Raw genomic sequence first — 21,932 nt, forward strand, 5'->3', positions numbered from 1 at the left:
TAACTAGCATTAAATTGTCATCTGTTCAAGAAGCAGGTGTCTGGTATATGATCGTCGTCGTTTGCCTATCCGTCTCTCCTTCAACACTTCCCACGACCCTTGTGGGGCTGGCCCCCGCGCACAGGGTCATGATTTGGGGTCAGCAGAGGGTATGCACAGGGTCATTAGTTGGGGCCAATGGAGGGCACAGGGTCATGAGTTAGGTTAAGTGGAGGGCGTAGGGTCATGAGTTGAGGTCAGCAAAGGGCATAGGGGTCATGAGTTGAGGTCAGCAAAGGGGTCATGAGTCAGGGGCCAGTGGAGGGCACGTGGTCATTGGGTGGGGCCAGCAGAGGGCATGGGGTCATAAGCCAGGGCCATCAGAAGGCATGTGGTCATGAGTCAGGGGTCAGCAGAGGGCATGGGGCCATGAGTACGTGAGGTCATGAGTTGGTGCCCGGGGGAAGACAAGAGGTCATGAGTCAGGGTCAGCAGAGGGCACAGGGTCATGATTTGGGGTCAGCAGAGGGTATGCAGTCATAAGAGATCAGTGGAGGGCACAGGGTCATGAGTTGGGTTAAGTGGAGGGCATAGGGTCATAAGTTGGGGTCAGCAAAGGGCATCGGGTTATGAGGCAGGGGTCAGTTGAGGGCACGGGGTCATTAGTTGAAGTCAGGGGAGGGCACAGGGTCATGAGTTGGGGTCAGCAGAGAGCATGGGGTCATGAGTTGGGATAAGGGGAGGGCATGGTGTCATGAGTCAGAGATCAGCAGAGGGCACAGGGTCATGAGTTGGGCTCGGGTTCTGGAAACCCTGGTCCACCACCAATACCCACTTTCTCCTGGCCTAGGCCAGACATCTCAAAATTGGACCAAAAAGGCAACAGCACCAAGGGAAAAGGGGACACTCACAGTCTCCTGCTGGCTCCAGATCTCAGGGAAGGCCAGAGGGGCACCTGAGGCATGGGTCTTCACCCCACACGTGCTCCATCTTGGCTATCCCTGAGCACCTGCAGGCTTTGTCTCTCCCAACCCTCTGCTTATGGAGTTCAGGTGCTTCCCCACTCCTATGATGACGGGGACAGGTCCAGCCAATCAGAGCTCCATTCAGTTACTTTTCTAGTGGGTTTGCTAAGGCTAGAACCACTGAGGGCTGTCTCATCACCCTGTGAGAAGGCCCTTCCTGAGAGTGAAGGTAACATGAAGGAAAACAGAGTCAGGAGATGCAGAGGCCTTCTCCCCATGAGACTCTGCTCTCTGCTTAAGCAACTGGATACATCCATGCCTAAAGCTCATCTCTGCACTTTTCAGTATCATAAACCAAAAAGTCCTCACCTTTGTTTCACTTGGATTGAGGTTTGAAATTTACAACCTAAACACCCCTGACTGGGATGATATGCCGAGCACCCATGGCAAGTCCTGCAAGACGTAGCACCTGCTGGTAGCAGGCAATCTTCTGGTTGATGCTCTCCAGCTTGGTGTCACAGATGTTGTGAAACTCGTAGTGGGGCATGGGAATGATGGTGCTGCTCAGGGCCATGAGACTTCGACAGTTCTGCATGAATACGCTGTCCTTGGTAGCAAAGGCCTCAAGGATCCCCGGGGACACCAGCAGCTCCTGAGTGCTCCCTGTGCATTGGGGTGGGGGGTCCTAAGCGGGTCACCCACAGTGACCCCTGTGTGCCTCGTGATGCCCCGTGAGGACAAATCTATGACTGCCAGTTTGGCAGATGAGTCAACTGAGGCTAAAGGGGCCATCACTCTCCTCAGCCCCGGGTTGCCAAGTGGTGGGACGAGGACCAGACTAACTCTGAGGAAATGGGACTCGGGGTGCTCCCACCCCAGCCCCCCCCAGCCCCAAGACAGGGAAGTGCCCACAAGACCTTGGCAATGAGGCCAAAGCAGCCCTAGGGCTCCACGATCTTCTCCAGCACGTGGCACGGCCGCCAGTCGTGCTCATGTACTTGTACAAAGCCATGTTCCAGGTGCACGTTGTCCACGGTTAGACTGACCACTGGGCTGTCCTCCTGCAGGCTCAGCTGGGGGCCCAGGGACAGCAGGGGCGAGGCTGGAAGCCAAAGGGGCGGACCACACTGAGGTGGGTGCTCCACAGCCAGCCAGGCCTGCGCCACCGCCAGGACTGCAAGTGGTTGAACAAGAGGGAACCCGACGCCTGCATTGTGCCTCTGTTTTTGGGGGCCAGTGTTGTTCAACCTTGTCCTAAAAGACTGTCCTTCTAGGAATCGACCCTTGTGCCCCATACTCAGCCTGCATGGCTCAGAAGAGGCTGAACTCACCTGGCCCGCACCCTTCCCTGACTCTGGGTCCACAGACAGGCAGGAGCCTCAGGCCTGGCCATCAGCACATTCTAGTCCCTTCTTCTCAGCGATTGGCTCAGGATCAAGCATGTGACCCAAGCCGGGCCAATGGGAGTCCTGTCGGGGACTTTTGTTGATCTCCAGCGAAGAGACATTCTCCTTTCAACCAGATACCAGACTGCCTGAGTCACCAAGTGGAGAAAACCTCATGTAAGAGGAAAACCAACACAGAGGGCTGAGCACTGGAGAGAAAGACTCTTCAGGATACCATAGGAGGAACTGGATCAAGTCAGGGCTGAAGCTGCTAAACTCCCCTTTTTTCAATGTATCTCTGATTAACACATGACCAGGGAGGCTAAGTGACTCCTCAGAGGCCACACAGCAGGTAGTGACTTGCCTAGGAAACAAAACAGCACTTCCTTGGTGTGAACCGCTTTCCCTCCCACCTGCTCAAGAGCCCCTCCACCACTCAGCCTCTCTCTCTCTCACTCTCATGTCACCACCTGTCACTTCTCTTGTTCTTTTACTCACTCTCTGCCTCTGCCCGTATCCACCTTGCTCACTTGCATGTTCCCAGCTCACGGGACATGGCACAGGGCAGGTGCCTTTCCTTGCTGGACAGAAGAGGTGACCAGCTCCTCTCAGCCAGGCTGACTGTCATCACAAAGATGCCCTCGTGCCTGGGGAGGGGGTATACAGCCCTTTCCTCTCAGAGGGGCATCAACGGGGCTCAGCTTCAGCCTGAGCCCCTCAGGACCCCCTGTGGGGCCATGCATTTCAGCAGCAGGAGGCAGCTCCTCAGCCAGTCATGAGCCCCAGCTCTTGCTGACCACCAGAATTTCAGCAGGAGCCCAGAGCTGGCAGACACAGGCACCCACAACCTCTTGTCCTCTACTGCATCTGCGCTAGCCCCAGGCGGAAAGGCTGGGCAGAGTGAGCGAAGTGGCTGGAGGGGCAGGATTATTATTTAGACCACAGATCTTTCCCGAGGGCCTACTGTGTGCCAGCGCAGTCCTCGGCTCTGAGGAGACAGCAAGGAATGAAGCAGACAGACAAAACCCCTGCCTTCATGGAACCCATGCTCCTGTGGAGAAGAGGGAGGGGGACAATTAACAAGTAACTGTATGAGCTAGGCGTAGTGGCACACACTTCTAGTCGCAGCTACTCAGGAGGCTGTGGTGGGAGGATCACTTGAGCCCAGGAGTTCGAGGTTGCAGTGAGTTATGATCATACCACTGAACTCTAGCCTGTGCAACAGAGTGAGACTCTGGCTCTAAAAACTAAAATTAAATAAATAGAGACTACTAGCGCCTCTTTTTTCTTTTCTTTTCTTTTTTTTTTTTTTGAGTTAGAGTCCCACTCTGTCACCCAGGCTGGAGTGCAGTGGCATGCTCATGGCCACTCCAGCATCGATCTGCTGAGCTCCAGCGATCCTTCTGCCTCTGCCTCAGCCTTCCAAGTAGCTGGAATTACAGGCACATGCTACTATGACTGACTAGGTTTTTTTTTTTTTTGTCTGTTTGTTTTTTTAGAGACAAAGTTTTGCCAAGTTGCCTGGGCTGGTCTCGAACCCGCGGCCTCAGGCAATTCACTTGCCTTGGCCTCCCAAAGTGCTGGGATTATAGGCTGATCCACCTATTAGTTGATATATAGTTTTTGTTTTTTGAAACAAAACATACAAGGAGGAGGTGATACCAATTATATTGAAAGTATTCCAAGCAATCGAGAAAGATGGAACTCTCCTCAAATCATTTTATGAAGTTAAAATCATATTTTACCCAAACCAGGTAAAGATCCAACAAAGAAAGAGGACTACAGACCAATAGCTTTAACATAGATGCTAAAATTCTCAACAAGATTCTAGCAAACTGGATCTGACAACATATCTCAAAAATCATCTGCCATGACCAAGCAGGCTTCATTCCCAGAATGCAGGACTGGTTAAACATTTGCAAGACCAAAAACATAATTAAATACATGAACAAATGTAAAAATAAAAACAACATGATTATATCATTAGACACAGAAACAACTTTCTATAAAATCCAGCACCTCTTCTTGATAAAAGCCCTTGAATATCTGGGCATGGATGGAACATACCTTAAAATAGCAAGAACCAACTGTGAGAAACCAACAGCCAAAATATTGCTAAGCAGACAGAAATTGAAACCATTTCCCCTGAAAACTGGAACAAGGATGCCCACTGTCACCCCTTCTGTTCAACACAGTTTTGGAAGTCCTAGCAAGAGCAATCAGATAAGAGAAGGAGATCAGGGGTATTAAAATAGGTAAAAAGGAAGTCAAGTTATTCCTCTTTGCAGATGACATGGCTCTGTAACTCAAAAACCCAAGAGAAACTGTTGAAAACCTCCTTGCACTGATAAAGGACTTCGGCAATGTCTCAGGGTACAAAATAGATGTGCAAAAGACAGTCGCATTACTATACACCAACAATAAACAAAAAGAAACCCAAATATAAAACACAATCCCATTCACAATACACACACACACACACACACACACACACACACACACACACATATACACACACACAAAATACCTTAGCATCTTCCTTACCAGAGAAGTGAAAGTTCTTTATGACAAACATTACAAAACACTGCTCAAAGAAATAAAAAATGACACAAATGGAAAAATATTCCATGCTCATGGATTGGAATAATCAATATGTTAAGATGTCCATTCTACCCAAGACAATCTACAGATTTAGCAATACCCATTAAATTACCAGCATCATTCTTCTCAGACCTAGAGACAATACAGAAATTCATATGGAAACAAAAGCGACCACAAAAAGCCAAAACAATCCTTAGCAAAAGAAACAAGGCAGGAGGTATCACACTTCCAGACTTCAAACTTTACTCTAAGGCTACAATAATCAAAACAGCCTGATATTGGTACAAGAACAGGCATATAGACCAATGAAAGAGGATAGAGATTCCAGAAACAAAACCCCAATTTCTCAACCAACTAATCTTCAACAAAGACTCCACCACCAACCATTGGGGAGAGGAGAACCTGTTCTGTAAATGATGCTGGGAAAACTGGCTGACCACATGCAGAAGACAGAAACAGGGTACCTATCTATCACCTATACACAAAAATCAACTCTAAATTTATCAAATACCTAAATGTAAAACCTCAAACTATAAAAACATTAGAAAATGCAGGAGACACACTTGTGGAAATTGAAACTGGCAACCAATTCCTGATCAAAACCCCAAGTGCCCATGCCATAAGAGATAAGATAGACAAGTGGGACCTCATCAAACCGACAAGCTTCTGCAAAGTCAAAGTAATCATCAAGAGAGCAGGGAAAGAGCCCACAGACTGGGAAAAAATATTTGCTAACTATATATCTGACAAAGTCGGATATATAGGGAACTATAGGGATCTATAGGGAACTCAAACATGCCAAAAAATATGGTCAAACGATATGAATATACACTTCTCAAAGGAAGACATATGAGCAGCCAACAGATACATGAAAAAATGCTCAGCCTCCCTAGTCATCAAAGAAATACAAATTAAAACCACACTGAGATACCACCTAACTCCAGTCAGGATGGCCATCATCAACTCAAAACACAACAGATGCTGGAGAGGAAGATGGGAAAAGGGATCACTTTTACACATGGAAGAGTGGAAGCGTAAACTAGTACATCCCCTATGGAAAACAGTGTGGCGATTCCTAAAAGATCTAAAAGTTGACTTCCGTATGACCCTGCAATCCTCCTACTGGGAACATACCCAGAGGAACTCAAATCACTCTGAAAAAGATACCTGCACAAGCTTATTGCAGCATTATTCACAATAGCAAAAACATGGAACCAACCATACTGCCTATTGAAAGAGGATTGGATAAAAATAGTGGTACACATACACTATAGAATATTATGCAGCCATAAAGAAGGACAAAATTATGAATTTTGCAGTAACTTGGATAGACTTAGGATCTATAATACTGAATGATATATCACCGAAACAAAGAACTGAGTATCACAGTTCTCACTCATAAGTGGACTTTGAACAATTATTGTAATACTATAAGAAATGAATTGGCAGTAGTGGAAAACTGCCACGGGAGAGGGTGTTGGATTGCCAGTAGTGGGAAACTGGCAGGGAATGGGGGGCGTGCCTCATCAAAAAGGGTACCTGCATAATGAGCATTTGTATATTTAACCCTGAATTGTACCCTCATCTTTAAAATTAAAAAAATTTAAAAATAAAAGATAAGCAGTGTTCCACCATAAATATTGCTGAAGACAAGAATGCCCTGAATGGATCTCACCTGTATGTGCACAAAGACAGAGAGCATCTGATTGTAATATTTGCATTATTAAAACAATACAATCTCCACTTAAGAGGGGGTTTATCCACAATTCTTTGTAGATACAATGTATGAAGAAGTATGCAGCTATAATATGGTTGTGAGGCTGAAACCCCTCTTTAATCTTGCAAACATACCTTTCTTTGGAAGTTTCATTCAAAAGTCCACAGCCAGATTCCTTTGGGGAGCCAGCTGGAGGACTATTCCTTTTGTGTTGTATCCTGGTACAGTCCTCAATAAGTTGGCTTAGTAATCTGTTTGATCTCATTTTCAATTTTTGTTTCCTTAGTGCCTAAAAACAGTGGTTGGTAACAGGACCACCTGTAACAAATTACAAATTAACAAGAGAAAAAACACATCCATTGAATAATATATTGTCAAGGATTATTTGCTTGGCCAAAATTTAGTCAAGCTTAGTGTCTTTTTAAAATGCAACTTTTTAAATTGAGAAAACCCAGGACACAGTTCAAGAAACAGAAAAAATATAATAAATAGATTTCATTTATTTGGAGTTATATATTAGCCTGAATTATTTAATTTGTGTGCCATTATGTTCTTATTTAAAAACAGGACTGGTTAACAGGGAAAGTCATTACTAGTAAATAGGATGTGTCATTCAACAATTTGAATTCATTATTTTGGAAAGCATAACTAGTTTTTAAATAAATATTTACTTTAGAGTCATTTTTATTTACATAGAAGTTGCAGTGAAAATGCAGAGAATTCCCAGGTTGCTCCAACCTAGTTTCCTTTCTTATTAACATTTTCTTTCAGTATGTATCATATCTTTTTAACATCTTACATCATTTGTCACTGATAATAAGCAATACTGATATTCTGTTATTTACTAAAGTCAATATTTTATTTGGAATCCCTTAGTTTTACCTGTCGCTATCCCAGGATCCCATCCAGGATACCACATGACATTAGTTGTCACATCTCCTTGGCCTTTTTTTTTTTTTTTTTTGGACTGTCAGTTTCTCACCTTTTTCCAACCTTGACAGTGTTGAGGTGGACCTGGACAGATATTTTGTAATATGTCCTACACTGTAGTTACCTGGTGTTTTTCTCATAAGTAGACTGGGGTAAGCAGATCACAGAGGTGAAAAGCTAGTCTTGCTCCTTCATGCTCTCAAGGTGAACTATCACTATTGATGTTAACTTTGATTACCTGCCTGTGCTAGTTTCTATCCAGTTTCTCTACTACGAAGTTACTCCTTTCATGTCAGAGGAACTCAAGTCATTCTACCAAAAAGATACCCGCACACACGTTTGTTGCAGCTCTATTCACAATAACAAAAATATGGAACCACCATGCTGCCCACTGAAGCTGAACTGGATGAAAAAATGTGGTACATATACACAAAGGAATATTATGCAGCCATACAGAAGGACAAACATATAGACTTCGCAGCAACTTGGAAGGGTTTAGAGTCTATCATACTCAGTGATCTATCACAGAAACAAAGAACAGAGTACCATATGTTTTCACTCATAAGCAGACCTTGAAAAATTATACTATAAGAAAGGGATTGGCAGTAGTGGGAAACTGCCAGGGGATTGGGATGGGATTGGCAGTTGAGGGAAACTGCCAAGGAAGGGCACACATCATCAACCAAGGTACCTGCATAATGAACATTTGTATACCTAACACTTAATTACACCCCACATCTTTTAAGTAAGTAAATAAATCATTAATTAATTCCTCATAGATCCTGTATGTTAGGCCTTTGTCAGATGTACAGTAGGCAAATTTTTTTTTCCATTCTGTGGCTGTCTCTCTTGATGTTTTTTGGTTTTTTAATGAGGTCCCACTTGTCTACCTTATCTCTTACAGCATGGGCTTTTGGGGTTTTGATAAGGAATTAGTTATCCATTCTGATTTCCATAAGGATGTCTTCTGTATTTTCTAGGATTCTTAAAGTTAGGGGTTTTACATTTAAGTCTTTGGTCCATTTAGAGTTAATTTTTGTGTATGGTGATAGGTAGGAGTCCTGTTTCATTCTTTAGTCAGTTTTCCCTGCACTATTTACAGAATAGGTTCTCCTCTCGCTAGTAGTTGATGGTGGAGGTTTTATCGAAGATGAGTTGGTTGAGAAATTGAGGTTCTGCTTTTTGAATCTCTATCCTGTTCCTCTATATGCCTGTTCTTGTACCAATATCAGGTGTTTGTTTTTTTTTTTATTAAATCCTTATAACAAAGTTTAAAGTCTGAAATGTGATTCATGTTTTCATATGAATTTCTGTAATGTTGTTTCCAGGTCTGAGAAGAATGACATTTTCATGGGTATTGTGTTGAATCTGTAGATTGCCTTTGGTAGGATGGACATTTTAATAATGTTGATTCTTCCAATCCATGAGTATGGAATATTTTTCCATGTTTGTGTCATCTTTGACTTCTTTGAGCAGTATTTTGTATGGGTTTTTTTGGTAAAGATCTTTCACTTCTCTGGTTAGAAAGATGTCAAGGGAATTAATTTTTCCATGACTATTGTGAAATGGATTGTGCTTTTTATTTGATTCACTGTTTGTTTGATATTGGTATATAAGAATGTGACTGTATTTTGCATATTTATTTTGTGCCCTGAGACTTTGTCAAAACCCTTTATCAGTGCAAGAAGGTTTTTGACAGATCCTCTCGGATTTTCAAGATATAGGATCATATCATCATCAAAGAGGGATAACCTGACATCTCCTTTTCATATTTGGATACTCCTGATTTCCCTCTTTTTTCTGATTGCCCTAGCTAGAACTTCCAACACTAAGTTGAACAGGAGGGGTAAGAGGGGGCAGCCTTGTCTTGTTCCAGTTTTCAGTGGAAATACTTCCAGTTTCTATCTATTAGGAATATATTGTCTGTGTGTTTATCACAGATGGCTCTTACTATTTTGATGTATGTTTCCTGTACACCTAAGTGTTCGAGGGTTTTTAACAAAAAGGCATGGTGGATTTTATCAAAATATTTTTCCATATCCCATGATATAATTATGTGGTTCTTGTTTTTACAGCTATTGATATATTTACTGACATTTACAGTTTTACGAATGTGGAACCAGCTCTGCATCTTGTGGATGAAGCCTACTTGGTCACAGTGGATGATTTTGGAGATGGGTTGTTGGATCTGAGTTGCTAAAATCTTGTTGAGAATTTTTGCATCTATGTTCATCAGGGACACTGACCTGTAGTTCTCTTTCTTTGTTAGATCTTTTTCTGGTTTGGGTATAAAACGATTTGTGGAGACTACCATCTTTCTCCATCACCTGAAATACTTTCAATAGGGTTCGTATCAGCTCCTCCTTGTATGTTTTGTAGAATTCTGCTGGAAATCCACCTGATCCTGGGCTTCTTTTTGTAGGTAGTTTTCTTATGACAAAATCAATTTCCCGGGTCATAATTGGTCTATTTAGGATCACAGTTTTTTCTTGTTCAACCTTGGGACCTTGTGTGATGTTAGACGGTCCTCCATTTCATTTAGGTTAGCAAGTTTGTTTCCATACAGGTGTGCATAGTAATCTCTGATAATATGTGTTTCTTTGTGGTCAGTTATAACTTGATCTTTTGCATTTCTGATTGTGCTTATTTGGGCTTTTGCTTGGTTCAATCTGGCTAGGGATCCATCAATCTTGTTTATTCTTTCAAAGAACCAGCTTTGGGTTTTGTTAATTTTTTCTATGGCATTTGTGTCTTCTGTGTCCTGTATTTGAGCTTTTACTTTGATGATCTAGATTCTTCTGCTGAAGTTGGGATTTTGGTGGTCTTGTCTTTCCAGTTCCCTTAGGTGATTGTTAGGCTGTCAAATTGTTTTCTTTCTATTTGCTTGATATGTGTTTGTAGAGATATAAATTCTCCTCTTAGTACTGATTTCATGACATCCTAGAGATATTGGTAAGATGTTCCTTCATTTTCATTTGTTTCCTTGAGTCTTTTAATTTCTGTTTTGATTTTTGTGTTGACCCAGGAATTTGTTTAGCAGCATGCTGTTTAGTGTCCATGTCTTTGTTACTTTTGTAACAGTTTTGTTAGTGTTGATATTTATTTTTATTCCACTGTGGTCTGAGAAGGAGCATGGCAGTATTTCAGTCTTGTGAAATTTGTTTATGCTTGATTTATGGCTGAGGATGTGGTCAATCTTTGAGTACGTTCCATGTGGTGAGGAGTAGAATGTATATTCTGTGGTTGTTGGGTGGAGTGCTCTGTAGGTATCTACTAAATCCATTTGGTCAAATGTCAACTTGGGATTCTGGATCTCTTTGTTGATATTTTTGCCCTGATGATCCATCAAGAGTTGTTAGTGGGGTATTTAAGTTCCCAGCTATGACAGTGTTAGAGTCTATATCTTTTTTTAGTTTACTTAGTAGCTGCTTTATGAAAGTTGGTGCTCCTGGGTTGGGTGCATATATGTTTAGAATGGAAATTTCTTGTTGATGGATTGAACCTTTTATCATTATATAGTGTCCTTTGTATCTTTTTTAAATTTTTGATAGCTTAATTGCTGTTTTGTATGTTATTAAGATCGCAACTCCTGCCTTCTTTTGTGATCCATTCACCTGAAAATTTATTTCCTATCCTCTAACTTTGAGTCTGTGGGTGTTCTTTGCGGTTAGATGAGTTTCCTGCAAATTACTGAGTCATGTGTTTTTATCCAGTGTGCCATTCTATGTCTTTTCAGTGGCACATTTAGTCCATTCACGTTCAGGCTGATTATTGAAGTTTGAGAGTTTTCCCCTGACGTAATGCTCTTATTAAGCTGGTTTTTTGCTTTGTTTTGTTTAGCTTTTGTGTTCACATCTGTGTATGTTTTCATTTTTGCAGGTAAGCTATGTGTTCTGTTGCTTCTGTGTTAGTTTGTGATCTTGTGAAGCATATGGTCTTTCTTTTGTTTCTTTTTCCTTCTGTGCACTGCAACTTTTTAAACATCTCTTGTAGAACTGATCTGGAAGCAGCCCATTCTCTTAGGGATTGGATGTCTGGGAAGGATTTTAATTTTCCATCACTGATGAAGCTTAGCTTGGCTGGGGTAGGAAATTCTTCATTGAAATTGTTTATCTTTGATAACATTAAAGATTGGGGTCCAGTTCTTTCTGGCCTATAGTGTTTCTGCAGATAAGTCTGCAGCAATTCTGAATGGTCTCCTCTGGTAGGTAGTCTGACCATTTTTCCTTACTGCCTTTAGGATTTTTTCTTTTATACCTACTTTGTGTAGGTGAATTACTATGTGTCTAGGGGCTGGTCTTCTCATAAGATACCTTGCAGGGGTTCTCTGGATCTCTTGTCCTTGTATAGTTATCTCCCTAATCAGATAAGGAAAGTTTTCTTGAATGACCTCATGGAATGATTGTTCTAAGGAGGTTTCTGTTTCTCTTTCTATTTCAGGTATTCCAATCAGATATTAGGTTTGGCTTCTTGATTAAATCATACATCTCTTGGACAGTTTCCTCTTAAGTTTTTTTTCTATATTTTTATTAGATTGGGTTAATCCCATACTTTGGTCTTCCAGCTCTGAGAATATCTCTTCTGCTTCCCATTCATGTCAGTTTGTTTATTTATTGGGTGGAGTTCTTTATTTCTGTTATTTCTAAGTATGCTTCCTTGAGCCCATCTAGCTCTGTTGCAATTTCATTTAGTTTTAAGCCCCGCATTTCTTGATTTTTATTCATTCTATTCAATGATTCTCTGATCTCTATAAGTGCCTTCTAAGTACTGTTGTTCTAGGAGATAACCATTGTTTGTGCCCCAGTACCTGTTATTTCTAGCATTGAGTCTTTGTAGAGACTCTGATAGTTACCAGCAGTTTTTCATTGGTTTTTCTTTATTTGTTGCAGTTCTCTTATCTGTCTCTTTAATGCCATTGCTCAGCAGAGATGCAGCCACTTCTGATATTTGCTCTACCTTTTGTCCTTCCTTGAGTTGGAGCTCTGGATTTTTTTCAATTAGAAAGTAGAACTGGGTATGGTGGCTGTGCTGTCTCTTTACAATTTTGAACACTTACTAGGGGGTGGGGGTACTGCAAGGATTCTGATCTATTGGCAGGTCATAATGTTTGCTATCTGGTGAATGGGCCAGACTCACTCTTCATACTTCCACAATATGATCTTACAGTGGGTATGCTTGCATATCCCCTGAGTCCAAGACAGGGTATAAGAGGGAAAAAAGAGAAATGAGGAGAAAGAGATAAAAAGAGGAAAGAAAAAAGAAACAGAGAAAGAACAAAGAAATAGAAATAGAAGAAGGAAAGAAAAGAGAAAGCCAACCAACAAAGCAACCAAGTGAAATAATCAAGCAAACAAACCAGTACCCCACCCCCCCAAAAAAGAAAAAAAGTTGAGAGTGTGGGCTTTAGTATGTCTCTTTGAGAGGAGGGCTCCCCCTTGTGACAGGTTCTGCAACTGCAGGACTATTACTGTAGGTTCCCTATTCGCTGTTGGAACTTAAGATGTTAGAATCTTCAGCCCCTGCTGTCTGCAATTGATAGCCATGGCATGCCCTGTGTAAGGGAAGGGGCCTGAAATAACTTGACACAGCATCTCTCAGGATCACACCCCCTTCCTTCCACTCCCAGCTTTGTCACAGCTCCCAAGACATCCAGTTCATGGCAGGGGAATGTAGCTTCCTGTCTCTGTTCTGCCCTCCCAATCTCCTTTACTTGTTGCTAGGGGTGGGGTAGGGAGTCAGTTAAGCACTAACCAGCCTCCTCGGGTAGTTCTTCTGTCTGTTTCTATCACCCAGCAGCAGGCTCAGGGTGGAGGGTGGATTGTCTGGGGTTCTGCATCAGCCTAACCACCAGGGCTTGTGCACTGGGGGCAGTGTTCTCTGAGGTTGCAAAAAGCAGTCCCAATGCAACACAGAGATAGCACCTGATCTCAAAATGCAGTTCTGCTGTTCCACAGAGATTACCCTGGAGTGCTTCTCTGCCCAAGCATTAAAGAGTCTAGTCAGTTTGTCTGCTGACTGCTGTTTCTGTCACCAATGAAGTTGATAGCTCCTTCCCCAGCAGATACCACAGTCTCTGGATCTCAGGACCCAGTGGCAATGCTCTGGATCCCAGTCCAGGTTCAGGGTGGCTTCTCCCCCGTTTCCTCAGGACTCTGCCTCAGGCTTTTTTGCTGCATTCCCTGCATGACGCTTGCTGTCAGCATTCAACCTGGCACTGTGGTATTGGGGTCTGCAATTGCTTCAGCCATTCTTCCCAGGAAAAGCTCTACTATTTGGAAAATGGTTCTCAGCAACCATGCTCTTGGAAGCACTAGGGTCCAAGCAGAGAAGCTGCGACACCAGCAGCTTCACCAGAAGGGCCCTGTAACTTGCTTTAGAGTCTCCCACTAAGTCAGCCTCTCATACTCCCACTTACACACAGAAACACACACAGAATTGTCCATACAATCACACACACAGGGACACACCCAGCCCAACTGATTATGCTGCCCTCTCCCCAGAAATCATTAACTTTAAACTTTCTTGGAGCTGTTTGTAGAGTGTATTCATTGGATGAACTGTTAGGGAAACATGCAGTTTTCTCTATTTGTAGCTCCAAGGACATAGATTCTCTCATTCATGAAAATACTTGTAGGCAAAAGAAAAATATTCCAAACTACACATTGCAGTGTTTCAGTTATTGGAATATTTGGAACCACAAAATAAGTTACTAGGTTACCTTTTGAATACGTAGAAAAAGATAGTTCTCCCCATTGAAGTTATAAGATGAGTATACACATCCATATATAAACACTGCTAGTAAGGTAAGTGCTAGTATACTAAGAGCTAGAGTGTTAACATCATTTCTCTTAGTTCACAGAATGAAACACTCAGAGACAAACCAGGTAAAATGTAGTTTTTCTATTCTACTCAGACATATTTCCCTATAGGATTCAGTGCAATAACTTTATAGAGGTCAACTTGTATACAATGTATTTTATGCTAACATGCTGAATATTTCTACATTGTCTGTGTAAATTCACTCCAGGAAAGAGTTTGGCAGAGTGAATATCAACATTTGTTCAAGTCTATTTTAAGGAACCAGATTCTTCATTTGTGGCCAACAGAGGACAGATTATTCCACACCTGAAACAATCGGTAGTAAAACCTGGTAAATCTCACACCACACTGTCTATTTATTCAATAAGTATAACACTTTCACACAGAAAGAAAGTTGCAAAATTTCTTTTGAAGAAAGCTGAGAAAAAACTTTGGATGTTTCTATTAGGTTAATAAGAAAATACAAACATGCATGCTGTACAACACCTTGTATAATAACTGACAGACTGTTATAATCATTTGTGGTAGTTCAGTAAATAAAGTGTGGTGGAATTACAGCAAAGTAGCTACCTTCTTTGGAGTTTTATTTCCATAAAAAACATCTCCTTGTGCAATGAAGATCACAATGGCAGTATACCCACAAAACATGCTCTTCTATGTGAACTTGGAGGATGTTTCCAAATGATCTATTTAAGTTCAGTCTATATAAAATTTAAAAGAGTGAGAAGTTACTGATACCTATTAAATGAATTGTTAGGGAGACATGAACTTTTCTCTGTTTGTGGCTCCAAGGACATAGATTCTCTGATTCATGAAAATATTTCTAGGCAAACCTATAATATTTCAAACTATCCTTTGCATTATTTCAATAAGTAGAATATTTAGAAACACAAAAGAAGTTGCTAGGCCATCTTTTGAATAAGTAGAAAAAGAAAATTTTTCTCTTTATTTAAGTTATAAGGGTACACATCCATGTAGAAACACTGCTAGTATGCTAAGTGCTAGAGTGTTAAGATCATTTCTTAGTTCACAGAATGAAGCACTTTCAGATACAAGGAAATTAAAAGGTGGTGTTTTGTTTGTCTTTTTTTCTCCTGACAGAGATATGTTGCCCTGTGGTATTCAGTACAATAACCTTATACTGGCAAAATCTTATAAATCTATATCTATGCTAACATACTAGTTGCTTTCACACTATCTGTGTAAATTTACTCTAGGTAAGAGTTTGGCAGAGAAAATGTCAAGTCTTTTTAAAGCATATTTTAAAGAATGGGATTAATTCTTCATATGTGGCCAAAAGAGAAAAAATTATTATACACCTGAAAAAAACTATGTAGTGAAAACTAGTGATTCTCATGCCACACTATATATGCAGTAATTAAAATACTTTCACACACAAAAACGGTAGCAAAATTGGTTATGAAGAAAGCTGAGAGAAAATCTTAGATATTTCCATTTAGGTTAATGAGAAAACACAAACATGCATATGGTACAACTCCTTTTGTATTAACTGACAGAATGTTGTGTCATCATTTGTGAGAGTTAAGTGAATAAAGTGCAGTGGAACTGCAGCAATGGAACTACCTTCTTTGGAACTGTATTTCCAGAGAAGTGTTTCACTATGCATTGAAGATCAGTAGGCTCAAGGTGGTACAATTGCAAACCATGTACTTCTATGCTAACTTGGAAGATGCTTCTGTTTTAGTTTAATCTGTTTTAGTTTAGTCTATATAAAATTTACAACAGTGAGATGTTAACAATATCCATTAGATGAACTGTAAGGAAGACATGCAAATTTCTCTATTTGCAGCTTCAAAGACATATTTTTTAATTCATAAAAATACTTGTAGGCAAATCAATAATATTTAAAATTACACACTGCATTGTTTCACTGATTGGAATATTTGGAACCACTAAAGAAATTGCTACATCCTCTTATGAATGAATACTAAAAGAAAGTTTTTCTCCCCGTTGTAGTTATAAAGTGAGTGTGAACATCCATACAGAATCACTGCTAGTATACTAAGTGCCAAAGTGATTACTTCTTTTAATTCACAGAATGAAGCACTTTCAGAGACAAGTAAGGTAAAATGTAGTTTTTATAGTCTACAAACAGAGATGTTTCCCGGTGGTATTCAGAGCAAACAACCTTATACTGGCAAACTCACAAGCAAAATATTTTTATGCTACCATGCTGGATATTTTCACATTATTTGTGAAAAATTGTAGAAGTTTGGCAGAGTAGATATCGGGATTTATTCCAATCATATCTTAAGGTACAGAATTAATCCTTCATTTGCAGTCAACAGATGACAGATTATTCCATATCTTATTCAAAATTTTAAAAATAAAGTTAATAGGTAATAAAAAAAATTAATGCCAAAAAAGTTTGTAATAAAACTTAGTAAATCTCACACCATACTGTCTACTTATGCAGTAAGTATAACAGTTTCATACAGAAAAGAGGTAGCAAAATTGGTTTTCAATAAAGCAGCAGAAAATCTTTGTAGTTCTCACTGAGGTTGATGAGAAAATACAAACATGCACATTGTACAACCCCTTGTGTAATAACTAAGAGAATGTTGTATGAACATTTTTATGAGTTCAGTGAATAAAGCACAGTGGGACTACAGCAAAGGAACAAACTTCTTTGGTGTTATATTTTCAGAGAACTGCTTTACTATGCAAGGGCTATCACTCGCCTTAAGGTAGTACACACACATACTACGTACTTTCATGTTAATGTGGTGGATGTGTCCGAATAATCTGTTTAAGTTCAGTTCATGTAAGACTTATAAGAGGTAGAAGTTACCAACATCAGTTGGGTGAATTGTGAAAATACTTGTCGGCAAACCTATAATATTTGAAACTACACGTTATATTGTTTCAGTGATTACAATACTTGGAACCACAAAAGAAGTCTATAGGTCACCTTTTGAATATGTAGAATAAGAAAGTTCTCCTCACCCATGATGTTATAAGGAGAGTACACACTTCTATATAGAAACATTGCTAGAGTGTTAAGATCATTTCTTTTTGTTCACAGGATGACACACTTTCAGACACAACCGAGGTGTATTGTAGTTTTTCTATTCTACTTGCAGAGATATGTGTTCTTTTAGTGTTCAGTGCTACAACCTTATACTGACCAACTCTCACACAATGTATTTCTATGCTAACTTGCTTGATGTTGCCACATTATCTGCATACATTCACTTTAGGTAAGACTTTGACAGAAAAGATATCACTACTTCTTTCAAGAAACAGGATTAATCTTTTATTTGTAGCCAACAGATAACAGATTATTTCACGCCTTAAAACAGTTTGTAGTAAAACCTAGTGAATCTCACACCACTATGTTTGTTTATTTAGTAAGTATAGCACTTTCACAAACAGAGGAGGATGCAAAATTGTTTTGAAGAAAGTTGAGAGTAAAGCTTAGGTGTTCTCTTTGAGGATAATGAGAAAATATCAACATGCATACTGAACACCTCCTTGTATAATAACTGTCAGAAAATTGTATGGATCTTTTGTGGTAGATTATACAAATATGTTTCCCTGTAGTATTCAGTGCAATAAATTTAATACTCTAACACTTAGCATACTAGCAGTGTTTCTATATGGTTGTGTGTACTCGCCTTATAAGTTCAATAAGGATACTTTTCTATAGTACTTATTTAAAAGTACAACTTTTTCGTGGTTACAAATATTCCAATTACTGAAACAATACAATGTGTAGTTTCAAATATTATAGGTGTGCCTACAAGTATTTTCATGTATAGGAGAATCTATATCCTTGAAGCCACAAATATTTTTAAAAGTGCATGTCTCCCTAATAGTTTATCCAAAAAATATTGCTAACTTCTCACTCTTTTAAATTTTACATAATGCAGAAGATTAAAACAAGATCCCTACCTATCACCACACACAAAGATCAACTCTACATGGATCAAATACCTAAATGTAAAACCTCAAACTGTAGGAACTTTAGAAAATGCAGGAGTCACCCTTATGGAAATTGGAACTGGCAACCAATTTCTGATCAAAACCCCAAGCGCCCATGCCATAAGAGATAAAATAGACAAGTGGGACCTCATCAAACTGGCAAGTTTCTGCAAAGTCAAAGAAATCATCAAGAGAGCGGGGAGATAGCCCACAGAATGGGAAAGAATATTTGCCAACTGTATGTCTGACAAGGAACTCAAATGTGCTGAAAAGAAAAACAAACAGCCTCATTACAAAGTGGGCAAAAGATATGAATAGATAGTTCTCGAAAGAAGACATATGAGCAGACAGCAGATACATGAAAAAATGTGCAGCCTCACTAGTCATCAAAGAAATGCAAATTAAAACTATACTGAGATACCACCTAACTCCAGTAAGGACGACTATCCTCAATAACTCAAAAAACAACAGATGCTGGAAAGGATGCGGTGAAAAGGGATCACTTTCACACTGTTGGTGGGAGTGTAAACTAGTATAGCCTTTGTGAAAAATAGCGTGGTATTTCTAAAAGATCTAAAAATAAACCTTCCATATGTGATCCTGCAGTTCCCCTACTGGGAATATACCCAGAAGAACTCAAATTACTCTATAAAAAAGATACCTGCACACGTATGTTTATCGCAGCATTGTTCACAGTAGCAAGAACACGGGACCAACCGTGCTGCCCATCAAAAGAGGACTGGATTTTTAAAATGTGGTGCATATACATGATGGAATATTATGCAGCCATAAAGAAAAACAAAATGATGAACTTCACAGAAACCTAGATGGACTTAGAGTCTATAATACTGAGTGATGTTTCACAGAAACAAAGAACTGAGTATCACATATTCTCACTCATAAGTGTACCTTAAGCAATTATTGCAATACTATAAGAGAATCATTGACAGTAGTGGGAAACTGCCAAGAGGGGGGGGCGGGGAAGCTGAATTGGCAGTAGTAGGAATCTGCCTGGGGAAGGGGAGGCACACCTCATTAACAAGGTTACCTGCATAATGTACATTTGTATACCTAACCCTGAAATATACCCCACATCATTAAAAGAAAAAAACTAAAAGAAAAAATAAATAAAATTTTATATAGACAGAACTTAAACAAATCATTTGAGAATATCATTTAAGTTAGCATAAAAGAATGTAACTTATGGGTGTGCCACCATAAGCCTAGTGATCTCCATTGCACAGTGAAACACTTTGGAAATACAACTCCAAAGTTCTATTGCTGTAGTTTCACCACACTTTATTCACTGATCTTACATAAATGATCTTTCAACCTTCTGTTAGTTATTACACAAGGAATTGTACAACACGCATGTTTGTGTTTTCTCAATCTCAATGGAAACAAAGATTTATCTGAGCTTTCTTCATAGGCAATTTTGCTACCTTTTGTGTGTAATATTTGTGTGTTATATTTACTGAATAGTGTGGTGTGAGAATTGCTAAGTTTAACTAAAAGCTGTTTTAATATGTGGAATAATCTGTCATCTGCTTTCTGCAAATGAAGGATTAACTATGTTTCCTATAATATGCTTTTTAAAAATACTGATATCTGCCCCTTTCAAACTCTTACCTAAAGTGAATTTTCACAGATAATGTGGAAACATCCAGCACGTTAGCCTAGAACTATGCTGTTTGCAGGTTGGACAATATAAGGTTACTGCACTGAATATTACAAGTAGAATAGAAAAACTGTTTTACTTACTTGTCTGTGAAAGTACTTAACTTTGTGAACTAAAAGAAATGATCTTAACACTCTAGCATTTAACATACTAGCAGTGTTTGTATATGGATGTGTGTATTCACCTTATAACTTCAATAAGTTTATTTTTCTAACAAATTTTTGTGATTCCAAATATTACATTCACTGAATCAAAGCAATGTGTAGTTTCAAATATAAGTTTACCTACAAGTATGTTCATGAATGAGAGAATCTATGTCCTCAGAGCCAAAAAAAAAAGTGCATGTTTTGCTAACAGTTCATCCAATGAATATTGATAACTTTTCACTCTTTTAAATTTTACATAGATTAAACTTAAACAGATTATTTAGAAACATCCTCCAAGTTAGCATAGAAGTATGTAATATGCCATAAGCCTGGTTATCTCCATTGCACAATGTAACACTTCTCTAAAAATACAACTCAAATGAAAGTAGTTACTTTGTTGTAGTTCTACCATACTTTATTCACTCCACTACCACAAATGATCATACAACATCGTTAATTATTACATAAGAAGTTGTACAACATGCAAGTTTGTAATCATTGGCCTCAATGGAAACATCTAAGGTTTATCTCAACTTTCTTCAGAAGCAATTTTGCAACCTCCTCTATGAGTGAAAGTGTTATACTTACTGCATAAATAGTGTAGTGTGAGATTCACTAAGTTTTACTACAAACTATTTTAAGGTATAAAATAATCCATCACCTGTTGGCAACAAATGAGGAGTTAATCCTGTTTCTTAAAGTATATTTGAAAGAATCCTGATATTTACTCTTCCAAATTTTACCTAGGGTGAATTTATACAAACAATGTGAAAACTTTCAGTATGTTAACATAGAAGTACGTTTTTGAAAGTTTGCCAATATAAAGTTATTGCACTGACTACCACAGGTGACATATCCTTGTAAGTAGACTAGAAAAACTACATTTACTTTGCTTGTCTCTGAAAGTTCTTCATCCTGTGAACTCTTAATAAAAGAAATGGGCTGGGTGTGGTGGCTCAAGCCTGTAATTCCAGCACTTTGGGAGGCCAAGGCAAGAGGATTGGTAAGCTCAGGGATTCAAAACCAGCGTGGGCAACTTGATGAGAGTTCATCTCTACAATAAATCAAAAAATAAACCGGGCATAGTAGTGTGTGCCTGGAGTTTCAGCTACTTGAAGGCTAAGACAGAAAGATCACCTGAGCCCAGCAGATCAAGACTGTGGTGGCCATGAGCAGGCCACTACAGTCCAACCTGGGTGACAGAGTGAAACTCTGACTCAAAAAAAAAATGATCTTAACATTCTAGCACTTAGCATACTAACAGTGTTTTTGTATGGATATGTGTACTCTTCTTATAAGTTCAATGGGGAGAAGAACTTTCTTTTTTTACTTTTTAAAGGTGAACTATCAACTTCTTTGGTGATTCCAAATATTCCAATCACTGAAACATTGCAGTGAGTATTTTCAAATATTATAAATTTGTCTACAAGTACTTTATTTTTTTATTTTTTATTTTAAATATATAGGGTACAATTCAGGGTTAGGTACACAAATGTTCATTATACAGGTATCCTTGTTCATGAGGTGTGCCCCCCTCCCCTGACAGTTTCCCACTGCTACCAACCCTGCCCCTTCCATCCCCTGGCAGTTTCCTACTACTGCCAATCCCTTTCTTTTAGTATTACAATAGTTATTCAACGTTCACTTATGAATCAGAACATGTGATACTCAGTTCTTTGTTTCTGTGATAGATCACCCAGTATTATAGCCTCTAAATCCTTCCAAGTTGCTGCAAAGATCATAATTTTGTCATTCTTTATGGCCCAG

The 21,932-nt window shown here is 39.6% G+C and overlaps 1 protein-coding gene across 1 annotated transcript in view; it reads right to left on the bottom strand.

Moving 5' to 3' along the window:
• LOC103264334 (phosphatidylinositol 3,4,5-trisphosphate-dependent Rac exchanger 1 protein-like) overlaps window positions 1–21,932 on the bottom strand; it is an 85,138-nt gene that overhangs the window by 27,590 nt on the left and 35,616 nt on the right. Inside the window, 2 exon segments of the mRNA XM_021714416.1 lie at window positions 1,414–1,566; window positions 1,853–2,046. Of these exon segments, the coding sequence (XP_021570091.1) occupies window positions 1,414–1,566; window positions 1,853–2,046 (347 nt within the window).

This window comes from Carlito syrichta, unplaced genomic scaffold, assembly GCF_000164805.1.
Source record: "Carlito syrichta isolate Samal-C Ts95f unplaced genomic scaffold, Tarsius_syrichta-2.0.1 Scaffold305647, whole genome shotgun sequence".
Classification (NCBI taxonomy): Eukaryota; Metazoa; Chordata; class Mammalia; order Primates; family Tarsiidae; genus Carlito; species Carlito syrichta.